Raw genomic sequence first — 12338 nt, 5'->3', positions numbered from 1 at the left:
AGATTCCTGCAGTTAATGTCGGCCCCGGGGCTGCGCGCTGTTTGTTTTCTTCCCCTCTCCGAGTTCATTTTTATTCCATTTCCACTAATGTCACAGGATTGGAATGAGAGGGAAGTGGGATTAAACCTGGTTCCCCCCTCCGCTCTCCCCGAGGAGCGGCCGCCTGTGATTGCCTGATGCATCCAGCTGGTTATAACTGCAAACAGATCCCTGCGCTCGCTGAGAGGGAAGAGTGCAGCTTAGGACATGACGTATCAGCTTGACAGGACGCTGATAATCCCACGCCAGAGCTCTGAACAAGCCGGGGGCGACACGCCAAGAGGCGCCGAGTCTGGAAAAAGTCCAGGGGGAACCCGCAGTCAGAACCCCCCACAGTCAGTAAAGGTCACTTTTACCCCTCCGTGGTATGTGTGGTTAACATTGAATCATACAAAAGTGGGACCTGTGTGAAATCTAGCATCCTGCCTCTGCTCAGGTTGCTGTTTTTTTTTTCCCCCATGCTTTGCACTGCAGCTTTGCCTGCTGAAAATTTATCTGTAAACTTTTCATTTACATTGTCTATTATTGGCCAAATTCACTCTGTTCTCAAGAATGGAGCGATTTTTTTTTTTTTAAATTTGTGGCTGATCTGCTAGGCAGAGTGCAGCGCTTACAAGCTTTTTACAGTAGAGCTAGCTTGTTAGCACTGCTCTGAAGCTAGCCAGAGCAATGGATCCGACCATCTTTACTGTCCCTGTGCTGCGCTGATGTTGCCTCTGCTTGCAGCATGAGGGAGCGCACAATTCGGGCCAAACTCCTGTGACTCCCTGCACGGCCACCTGCCGTTTCCTGCCCGCCCTGCACGGCCACCTGCCGGTTACTGCCCGCCCTGCGCGGTTACTGCCCGCCCTGCACGGCCACCTGCCGGTTACTGCACGGTTACTGCCCGCCCTGCACGGCCACCTGCCGGTTACTGCCCGCCCTGCACGGCCACCTGCACGGTTACTGCCCTCCCTGCACGGTTACTGCCCACCCTGCGCGGTTACTGCACGGCCACCTGCCGGTTACTGCCCACCCTGCATGGTTACTGCCCGCCCTGCACGGCCACCTGCCGGTTACTGCACGGCCACCTGCTGGTTACTGCCCGCCCTGCACCGCCACCTGCACAGTTACTGCCCGCCCTGCACGGCCACCTGCCGGTTACTGCACGGCCACCTGCCGGTTACTGCCCGTCCTGCGTGGTTACTGCCCGCCCTGCACGGCCACCTGCCGGTTACTGCCCGCCCTGCACGGCCACCTGCCGGTTACTGCCCGCCCTGCACTGCCACCTGCACGGTTACTGCCCGCCCTGCACGGCCACCTGCCGGTTACTGCACGGCCACCTGCCGGTTACTGCCCGCCCTGCGTGGTTACTGCCCGCCCTGCACGGCCACCTGCCGGTTACTGCCCGCCCTTTACGGCCACCTGCACGGTTACTGCCCGCCCTGCACGGTTACTGCACGGCCACCTGCCGGTTACTGCCCGCCCTGCGTGGTTACTGCCCACCCTGCACGGCCACCTGCCGGTTACTGCCCGCCCTGCACGGCCACCTGCACGGTTACTGCCCGCCCTGCACGGTTACTGCACGGCCACCTGCCGGTTACTGCCCGCCCTGCGCTGTTACTGCCCGCCCTGCACGGCCACCTGCCGGTTACTACCCGCCCTGCACTGTTACTGCCTGCCCTGCACGGCCACCTGCACGGTTACTGCCCGCCCTGCGCGGTTACTGCCTGCCCTGCACGGCCACCTGCTGGTTACTGCCCGCCCTGCGCTGTTACTGCCCGCCCTGCACGGCCACCTGCCGGTTACTGCCCGCCCTGCACGGTTACTACCCGCCCTGCACGGTTACTGTCTGCCCTGCACGACCACCTGCCGGTTACTGCCCACCCTGCGCGGTTACTGCCTGCCCTGCACGGCCACCTGCACGGTTACTGCCCACCCTGCGCGGTTACTGCCTGCCCTGCACGGCCACCTGCACAGTTACTGCCCGCCCTGCACGATCACCTGCCGGCTACTGCCCGCCCTGCACAGCTATGGAATGGAAGCATTAGGGGAAGCAAGGATGAGTCTTTTCCGAGTTTTATGAACTCGCCCTAATATTTTCTCCGAGCTCCAAGACCAGACACCAGTGGCGTGGCAAAAATTACATTTTACGATATGGCACTCGCATTTTATTTTGTAAAGCTGCTGGGAGATTGCAGTGAAGAAAAAAGTGTTTAATAACAGCAGCTGGGCAAGATGAGGAGGCACCTACATTGGCCAAATGCTAAATGAGCGTGGATCGGCTGCAGGCCACCTGATTGATTTGGCCTCCGGCCACCCGATTGAGTTGGCCACCCGATTGACTTGGCCGCCGGCCACCTGATTGACTTGGCCGCCGGCCACCCGATTGGCAGTCATTTAATATCCTGTTTAGACAGTTCAGTCGCACTTTCATGCACACAGGACGATCGATAACACAATTGTCCTGTGTGCATAGAATGTTATGTTCTCGGCAGCACATAGTCCTGTTTAAGCAGGAAATGTGCTGCCGAGAGCGATGCAGTAATATCTGCCTGTAATGAGTGCCGACTGATACCTTTCCATTTTAATGCTGTTACTTTGACTATTTGCCGGTGCTTTGAGATACCATTTGCATATTGTCAGCAGCACAAGGATATCTTGTACATGTCATGAAGGCCGGTCAGCTAAGACCCCATGAAAATCTATAGAGAAGATGGTCCCAGCACGGATAGGTTCACAGGAATAGATCCAAAATTCGACACTTAATCATTCCTTAATATGTCTTGATGGTGGCTGGAGCTCGGTTTTGTCGTTACATAGCTCCAAATCCCCTGCATACACTTCTATGATAAAACTCTGACATTCTGTAGTCACCATTAGGGGGAGCTCATTGCATACAGATGATACATTGATCTCCATAATAACACTGTCTGCACTAAGCTCATCAGGCTCCCCCTAGTGGTGGCTACAGGCAGTGTGAATTATTATGTATTTGGATTTCTGGTAACTAAACAGCAAAAGTTCATCTCAAGGAACTTGTAATCATCCATGTAAAAGTGGTTTTGCATTTTTTTAGTTTTGACATTTTCTTTTCCATTTGTTGTACTTGCCTAGATCTAAGAAATTGGCTGATTTATCAGATTGCCTGCAAGCAACGAGCATCTCCAAGGCAGAGCTGGGCTTGGAGCTGGAGGAGCTGGAGGAAGCCGCCACTTTGGTTCAAGAGGAAGAAAAACTGCTGCAGGCGTCAGACCACGCTCCCCGGCAGCCGGCAGCACTCATTACATCCGAAGCATCGAGCGGCTCTGACTCATCAGAGACAGAATACAGCTCATCAGACGAAGAGGACGAGAGCGGCGGCAGCGAGGAAATGGGATTACGGGACTCGTCTGCAACGCTCCAGGGGGAGCCGGCTGCTCCGCTCATACAGGTTATAGAAGACGATGAGAACCTCCAGGACCTCACCCAGCCCGACCTCACATCTGCTTCTTCACAAGCAGCGATGTGCACGGAGGAGAAGGTGCAAGAAGTGAGTCCCATAAGGCATCACCACACTGCCACCGTTACCCCTGACAAGTCCCAAGACCAGAACGCAGCAGACAGAGCGCAGCGGCACGTGTCGAGCGGCAAAACAGCGCAGCACACCTGGGAGATCGCAGAGGAGGCTCCAAGGATGATGGATCGCCTCCACATTGGGGAATCGGCGGAGGACGAGGGTTGTGATAAACTGCTGTCTGTGGGGTAATCTCTCCTGTCATGGACGCTCCGGATTTATTCTGTAAATATTTCTAGTTCCAAGATATAAAAGCCTCGGATCTGATACTACAGCGTCATCTGTGCCGGGTGTGAGATGTGGCTTATAGGATTGCGCTATAATGTCTGATGTCCTCTGATCCCGGCCAGCGCTCATCACTTCATACACACAATTCTTCACTCTTTTTCTTACATCTTTTCTTTCGTTCTCATCTGTTCTCCCTTTGTCTCATTTTTTTTTCTCTTTTTCTTTTTTTTTTTTATTTCTCCCTTTCATTCTCCCTTTGTCTGTCTTTTTTTCTCTCGTTCTTTAATCTCCTTTGTTTGCTCTCTCTCCCACCTGGGATTCCTTTACACTGACCGACCGACGATACGACACGACAACCGCACATCTTAAACTTTTACTGATTGGCGTCCGTGTAATAACCTGATTACACAGGCAGATCGCAGTAGACGATGCGCAATGAGAGATCTGTAATGGATCACTTCACACCGGCCGTCACGGCTCTTGGCGGTTCAAGTTCTGTTTTCACCTTATAATGCACCGCCGAGAACTATGATAATTTCACTCGATTAACGAGTGTTTTGCTCGTCCATTGGGTGATGGGCAGTCGGTGTACACAGCAAGATAATCGTGAAACGAGCGATCATAAGAATGATAATCACGATAATCTTTCAGTGTAAATGCAGATTTACTCTCTAGTTAGTTCTCTCTCTACCATTTGCTCTTTTTTTTCCCTTCTCATTTTCCTCCTCTTGCGCTGGTCCATCTCTCGCACTGGTGCCCTGTGTTGCTCTGGCATCCTTCCTTGGGCGCACTGGGGTCCTTCCTCTGTTGCCCTCCCTCGCCCTCTTGCTCTGGCTTCCTCCCTTCGCCCTCTGGCATATTCCCTCACCCTCTGTCGTGCTGACGCCCTCCCCTACCCTCTGTCGCTCTGGCACCCTCCCCTGCCCTCTGGCACCCTCCCCAGCCCTCTGTCGCGCTGGCGCCCTCCCCTGCCATCTGTCACCCTCCCCTGCCCTCTGTCGCACTGGCGCCCTCCCCCGCCCTCTGGCACCCTCCCCCACCCTCTGTCGCGCTCGCGCCCTCCCCTGCCCTCTGGCACCCTCCCCCACCCTCTGTCGCGCTGGCGCCCTCTGTCGCGCTGGTGCCCTCTGGCGCCCTCTGTCGCGCTGGTGCCCTCTGGCGCCCTCCCCTGCCCTCTGTCGCTCTGGCGCCCTCCCCTGCCCTCTGTCGCTCTGGCGCCCTCCCCCGCCCTCTGTCGCGCTTGCGCCCTCCCCTGCCCTCTGTCACGCTTGCGCCCTCCCCTGCCCTCTGGCGCCCTCCCCCGCTCTGTCGCGCTGGCGCCCTCTGTCGTGCTGGCGCCCTCATCCGCGCTCTGTCACCTTGGCACCTTACCTTGGTCGCGCTGGCGCCCTCTCTTGCCCTCGGTCACGTTACTGCCATGCTTTGGGCTTCTGTCCCGGTGGTGAGACGTGTCCACGGTTTGGCATGGGCTCTGGGTGGGAAAGCTGCTACTCCAGTAGCCTAGCACAGTGCTGCCTGGCCACTCTCTGAATAGTGCCGGATTATTGGACTGTCATTGTGATCTCGTTCGTTCTTCCGCTCGTTGATTCTCTGGCAGGAAATTCTCGGAGGAGAAAGTCGTCCATGGTAAAATATGCCTCCTCTGGAAATAATCCATTTTATTGACGGCCTTTCTATTGGCTTTGACACCAGAAGTGTGGAGGACGGCGCGTGAACAAATAGGATTAAAAGGCGATTGCTCTTCTTTCTGATGCTTCTCTCCAGGTTTTTCCAGAATGTTTTTTTTTTTTTTTCTTCCTGCAGATTTCTGTCGGCGATAGACATTGATTAGTGCGGATTTATTGCACTAAGTGATAAACGCACCAAACAAATTGATTAATACCTTAGGAAGCGACGGAGGGGAGCGGAGCCGCGCCGGCAGACACTTCTTAAATAATGTCAGAAGATTGAGCTGATGTCTCAAGGCTGGAGAAAACAAACAGGGACACACATGTCAGAGAGATAAATGCTCGCGCTGCTTGAGTCGTGCGCGCAGGCCATTCGTCCTCAAGATAAGCGGCGGAGCTGCAACACAAGATAAGCCGGAGGGGGGGTGCGATCAACAACGCGCGCTGCAGAGAACGGACGCCTGTGTGGTCGGGAGATTATCCGTGACCAATTCTGGAACTTTCCCATTTATTCAGGCGCGTTGTTTTCTGTCTTAGGAATATTTTCGCGCCGGACATTCATAGTATATCCACTGGAAATGCCCTAAATGTCACATTTATCACGGCAAAATGAGCATGCGCCGCTCCCTGCATTCACTTCCATGCAAGCGTGATCTTCCCCTCCGGACGTACCCTACAAAGTGGATAAACCATTGCATATTTTGCATCCATCAGCTTTTACAGTCTCCTTTGTTTCCTTTTTTTTCACATTGCTGGCTGCTGAATGAGTTAACTAAGAATCAGTCAGTGAGCTCATTCTGATGAGCAGTTTTTTTTTTCCCCTCTGCTCAACTCTTCAGGTCCCTGACTGTAAAAAGCCAATCAGTGAAAGCATTTTAATAAAAGAAAACTTTTAAACCAATATGCCTACGTTTTAAGTTAAAAAATTTGCCCACATTTTTTATTTTACGCAAATGAAGGTATTTTTGCGTTACAAATCCTTTTTCCCATTAAAACTTTTGCACCATTTTGGTGTTTACAGGCTGCAAAATGAGCTGAGAATCCGTCAGTGAGAGATGATGCCACTATTTTTATCCAGTGTTTTTCTGAACTCCTCTGTGCTAATTTATCACCTTTAGACCACATCAGGGTTAAACTGAACTTTGCTGTGGTCATACGACCACGCAGAAGAACTCAGAAATAGAAGTCTAGAATGAGTGCAAAATTTCTAACCAAACCCAGTTGCAAAAATATTTTTTAGTAAATACTTAATTTATTTAATAAATATAATAAATGTATCTAATTTTATTTGTTTAATTTATTTTAATAAATACTTTATTAAATTATTTAAATAAATTAAGCTAATTTAATGAAATAAATTATATAACTATTAAATTAAATACATTTATTAATGTATTAAATTATTAAATGTATTTTTAATAAATAATTTAAAAAAATAAAACGTAAAAGGCGTTTGGATCCTTTAAGAAGAAAAATGGACAGCCCCTTTAAGAGCTGGTAAAAGTCATTTTATATTTGTGCTGTTTGATGTTGATCTTTCCTAAGTGTCTGATTATCAAACAATGAAAGATTTCACGGGCAACTTTTTTTTTTATGATTTGTGTCTTGGAGATGAGCGGCGCCAGATGTTCGCAGCTGCCGCTTATCTCCTCCAGCACCATTCACAAAGAAGGGTCCTATTAAAAAGATACAATCAGTTTCGGGCCATTTCAGCCAGAATTGGTCGTCTTCGCTGGCCATTTTGTCTGTTGCGGCAGATTATTGACCGGCGGCGCTCTCGGGAGATTTGTTTCTGTCGGTGGAGATCGGGCTCCGTGCACACAGGCCCTCGGCGCAGAACTATCTCACTTTACACCACTCTCCTCTAAAGAACAGAATCCCAGCTGTGACTGCAAATAGCAGGTCATTGTAAAACCCCGCGGGGGTCCGCTCCCGGAGATGGCGGACAATCGCTCACACCCAGCACGGGCAATTCCCCATAACCCAATTTCCATTTATATTGTAACAGTTACCAATCTCTACCAGCCGGGGGGGATTTCACGCTGAATTAGGTAAAATCCGCTTTTTTCATGTCAATTTTAGAGAATATATATAAAAAATTTATGTTCACCGACTTCCTGATTCCAATGGATGTGGCGCATGGATATGAACGGATCCTACGACACCTGTGTGAACTGAGCCTTACACATCCCCCTTCTTGTCCAGTAGCTGATAATCAGGTCCCATCTATCCAAGATTATGGGAACTGCCCAACAATAAAAAAAAAAATACATTCTTCTAGAAAATAGTGCTACCCCTGGCTACATGTTGTGTCTGGTATTGCAGCTCTGCACCATTAATTTCAATAGAGCTGAACTGTAATACCAGAAGCAACTGTAGACAAGGGTGGCACTGTTTTTTTTTGTTTTTTTTTTAAAGAAAGCAGCCAGCTTTTCCTAATACTGGATGGCTCCTTTAAGGGAAATCTGTCATAAGAAAATGACTAATTGTTTCAATTAAGGTTTTATGATAAATGTATTTTTAAACACTTTTTTGTTTTATTTTTCTCCTAACTCTGTAGTAAAAAAAAAATCTTGCAGTTTTTACACTAACTGCTAGGGCTAAAGTAAGAATTTTACAAGACTGACTCTACTGTATATAGAGGTGTTATCCGTCATTGTACAGGAGGAGGAGGAGGAGGTGAGCTGTGACATAACACAGGATCCACCATTCACAATAGGTTGTCACAGCTCACCTACTCCTCCCGTACAATGACTGATAACACCTCTATATACAGTAGGTAAAACAGGATCCACCATTCACAATAGGTGATGTCACAGTTCACCACCTCCTCCTCCTGTACAATGACTGATAACACCTCTATATACAGTAGATAACAGGATCCACCATTCACAATAGGTTATCTACTGTATATAGAGGTGTACTCACAGCTCACCTCCTCCTCCTCCTCCTGTACAATGACTAATAACACCGCTATATACAGTAGGTAACACAGGATCCACCATTCACAATAGGGGATATCACAGCTCACCTCCTCCTCCTATACTTATTATTATTATTAAATATTTATATAGCGCCATTAGGTTCCATGGCGCTTTATAAGTGTAGGGGCAGACAGGGACATGAACATGAAACATCAAACGAGGCGTACTGGTACAGTAGGGCAGGGGGTCCTGTCCACGAGGGCTCACAGTCTATAGGGGGTGGGTGGGGAGACAGGAGGAAGGGGAAGAGGAGAGGGTGAGATGGTGAAGCGGATGGGTCTCAGTGTGGGCTGTAGGCATGAAGGAAGAGGTGGGTCTTTAGGTTTTTCTTGAAGGTTCCCAGGGTGGGGGAGTGTCGGATGTGATGGGGGAGAGAGTTCCAGAGTATGGCGGATGCACGAGAGAAGTCTTGTAGGCGGTTGTGGGAGGAGGAAATGAGAGGAGAAGTTCGTGAGAGGAGATCGCGCGGGGGGACATATCTGGAAACCAGGTCGGAGAAGTAGGGAGGGGACTGGTTGTGTATGGCCTTGTATGTTAGGGTTAGGGTTTTGAACCGTGCTCTCAGGGCAATTGGGAGCCAGTGTAGGGCTTGGCAGAGGGGGGAGGCGGGGGTGAAACGGGGAGATAGGTGGATGAGTCGGGCAGCGGAATTGAGGATGGTGCGAGGAAGGAAGCGGGGAGGCCAGTGTGCAGGGGGTTGCAGTAGTCGAGACGGGAGATGATGAGGGCGTGGATAAGCGTTTTTGCCGAGTCCTGATCAAGGAACGAGCGGATTCGGGCAATGTTCCTCAGTTGGAGTCGGCAGGCGGTTGCGAGGGCTTCGATGTGGGGCTTGAAGGAGAGCGCGGAGTCGAGGATAACCCCGAGGCACTTGGCGTGGGAGACGGGTGAGAGGGTGCAGTCGTTGATTGTGATGGATAAGTTGTGGACCTGGGGAGAGCGGTTGGGGGGGGAAGACTATTATCTCGGTCTTGTCCATGTTGAGTTTGAGGAAGCGGGCGGAGAAGAAGGATGAGATGGCGGATAGGCATTGGGGAATTTTGGATAGTAGGGCGGAAATGTCGGGGCCAGACAGGTAGAGCTGGGTGTCGTCAGCGTAGAGGTGGTATTGGAGGCTGTGGGATTCGATGAGTTTCCCCAGGCCGAGGGTGTATGTGGAGAAGAGTAGTGGTCCCAGGACTGAGCCTTGGGGAACTCCAACAGAAAGGGGGTGGGGCGAGGATGAGGTGTGGGAGTGGGTGACACTGAAAGTCCGGTCCGTTAGGTAGGAGGAGATCCATGAGAGGGCTAGGTCAGTGATGCCAAGGGATTCTAGGATGTGGAGTAGGAGGGGGTGGTCGATTGTGTCGAAGGCGGCGGAGAGGTAGAGGAGAAGGAGGGCCGAGTAGTGTTGCTTGCTCTTGGTGGTCAATAGGTCGTTGGTGACTTTAGTTAGGGCTGTTTCAGTAGAATGGTGCGGTCGGAAGCCAGATTGGAGACGGTCGAAGAGGGAGGCGGAGGAGAGGTGGGAGGACAGCTCGGCATGAACGTGCTGTTCAAGTAATTTTGAGGCAAAGGGGAGGAGAGATATCGGGCGGTAGTTGGAGACTATTGCAGGGTCAAAGGAGGGTTTTTTGAGGATGGGTGTGATTGTGGCGTGTTTGAAGGATGATGGGAAAGTGCCGGATTTAAGTGATAGGTTGAAAAGATGGGTTAGGGCGGGGATGAGGTGGGAGGGGAGGAAGTCGAGGGCACAGGTGGTGAGGTGTGAGTGAGCTAGCAGAGAGGAGAGGAGGTCTTCTGTCATGGAGGAGAAACTACGTTTGGGTGAGGGGGGCAGGGCGGTGGGGGTGGGGGGCCGAGCGGCTTGTAGATCGAAGCTGTCTGACTTTGTCAATTTTGTCCTTGACGAAATCGTCGGCTGAGATGAGGGGGGGGGGTGCAGGGGGACGGAGTAGGGAGTTGAAGGTACTGAAGAGTTGCTTGGGGTTGCGGGATAGGGTGGTTATTAGGGAGGAGAAGTAGTCTTGTTTTGCATTCGTGACAGCGGTCTTGAAGGCTTTGAGGGACTGTTTGAACAGGGAGAGGTGTTCGGCGGAGTGGGATTTCTTCCATTTCCGCTCAGCCACTCTAGACTTCTGCCGAAGAGTTTTCCTGAGGGGCGTTAGCCAGGGTTGTCTGTGTGCACGGGTTGTGACGTGTGAGGGCGGGGCAGCTTGGTCAAGGGCTGTGGTGAGGGTGGTGTTGTAGAGGGTGGCGGCGGCGTCGGCGTCCTGGGAAGAAGCTAGGCTGGAGAGAGGGAGGAGGGACTCGGAGAGAGAGTGGAAGTCAATGAGTTTGAGGTTTCTGCGGGGGTGGGGAGGGGCGATCAGAGGGGGGGGGAGGGAGGAGAAGGTCAGTAGGTTGTGGTCAGATAGGGGGAGAGGTGAGTTTTCAAGGTCAGCGAGGGAACAGAGGTGGGTGAAGACAAGGTCCAGTGTGTGACCGTCGGTGTGTGTGGCGGATGAGGTCCATTGGGAGAGAGGGAGGAGGTTAGGGATAGGAGTCTGGAGGTGGTGGTGCAGGGGGTGTCAACGGGGATATTTAAGTCACCCATGATGATGGTGGGGATGTCAGGGGAGAGGAGGTGGAGGAGCCAGTTTGTGAAGTGGTCAAAGAAAGAGGAGGGGGATCCTGGGGGACGGTAGATAACTGCCAGTTGGAGGTTGCAAGGGGAGAAGAAGCGCATAGAGTGTGCCTCATAGGAGGGGAGGGGGTAGGAGGGGGGCGGCGTAATCGGGATGAAGGAGCACGTATTGGCCAGGAGTGGGCCGACGCCTCCACCGCGGGTGTTGTTGGGGCGGGGGATGTGGGAAAATGTAAGTCCACCGTAGGAGAGGGCGGCCGGGGAGGTTGTGTCAGAGGGGGTGAGCCAGGTTTCCGTGATGCCGAGGAAGGAGAGTTTTTTGGAGATGAAGAGGTCGTGGATGTATGGAAGTTTATTGCAGACCGAGCGGGCGTTCCAGAGGGCGCCTAGAAGGGCAGTTAGGAGGAGCAGGGAGAGGGTGAGAAGGTGCGGGCAGGAGAGCTTGCGTGTCGGGCATGTTTGTTTGGAGATGGAGGGTTGAAAGTGGAGGAACAGTTCAGAGGAGAGGGTGAGGTGAGTAGGTAGGATGGAGGGTAGGTAGGTAGGATGGAGTAGGTAGGATGGAGGGAGAGATGAGCAGTTCATTATTGGGGGGGAGTGATGATTGGGGGTAGTAGGAAGTGGAGAAGGATGTGAGTGAGGGTGAGAAGAAGCGGGAACATGGTTGGGGTGGGTAGTGGGCGAGAGGTGACAGGGGTGGGAGGCAGCCCGGGAGCGATGTAGGTGGGGTGAGTCCTAGTGGGGGACGGGTGGCCGCATGAGGGGTGCTGCTGGGGGATAGGATGCGATCAGGGATGGGGAGCAGTTCAGGGATGAGTTGCAGTCCGGGGGAGAGGTACAAACAGCCGGGGTAGAGATGAAGGTGAAGTAGCCGGGGGAGATGCGGCAGCTGAGGACGAGGTGATGGAGCCCGGATGAGAGGGTGCGGCTGGGGATAGGATGATACGGCAGGGGTGCGGTGATGCGGCAGGGATGAGATGAAGCAGCCGGAGATGAGGTGGTGCAGTCGGGGTGGGAAGATGCAGTCAGAGATGAGGTGATGCAGCCGAGGATGGGAAGATGCGGCCGAGGATGGGGGGATGATGATGCGGCCGTGGATGGGGGGATGATGATGCGGCCGTGGATGGGGGGATGATGATGCGGCCGTGGATGGGGGGATGATGATGCGGCCGAGGATGGGGGGATGATGAGGCGGCCGAGGATGGGGGGATGATGAGGCGGCCGAGGATGGGGGGATGATGAGGCGGCCGAGGATGGGAGGATGATGAGGCGGCCGAGGA

The 12338-nt window shown here is 52.5% G+C and overlaps 1 protein-coding gene across 2 annotated transcripts in view; it reads left to right on the top strand.

The window, feature by feature from the left end:
- Positions 1 to 6163, top strand: part of SHQ1 (SHQ1, H/ACA ribonucleoprotein assembly factor) — a 68633-nt gene extending 62470 nt beyond the window's left edge. Inside the window, exons 12-13 of one of the 2 annotated variants that reach the window (XM_073644764.1) lie at positions 3136 to 3762; positions 5606 to 6163. In XM_073644764.1, the coding sequence (XP_073500865.1) occupies positions 3136 to 3762; positions 5606 to 5633 (655 nt within the window). In that variant the 3' untranslated portion in view covers positions 5634 to 6163. Of the gene's footprint in view, positions 1 to 3135; positions 3842 to 5605 lie in introns of those variants that run through there. The other variant, XM_073644765.1, reaches the window with a different exon arrangement.
- The last annotated feature ends 6175 nt before the right edge of the window (positions 6164 to 12338 follow it).

This window comes from Phyllobates terribilis, unplaced genomic scaffold (genome assembly GCF_046119375.1).
Source record: "Phyllobates terribilis strain yellow unplaced genomic scaffold, ASM4611937v1 Scaffold_8__6_contigs__length_399053987, whole genome shotgun sequence".
NCBI classification, from domain to species: domain Eukaryota; kingdom Metazoa; phylum Chordata; class Amphibia; order Anura; family Dendrobatidae; genus Phyllobates; species Phyllobates terribilis.
Note: the sequence above shows the minus strand (reverse complement) of the source record. Positions and strands in the feature narration are given on the sequence as shown.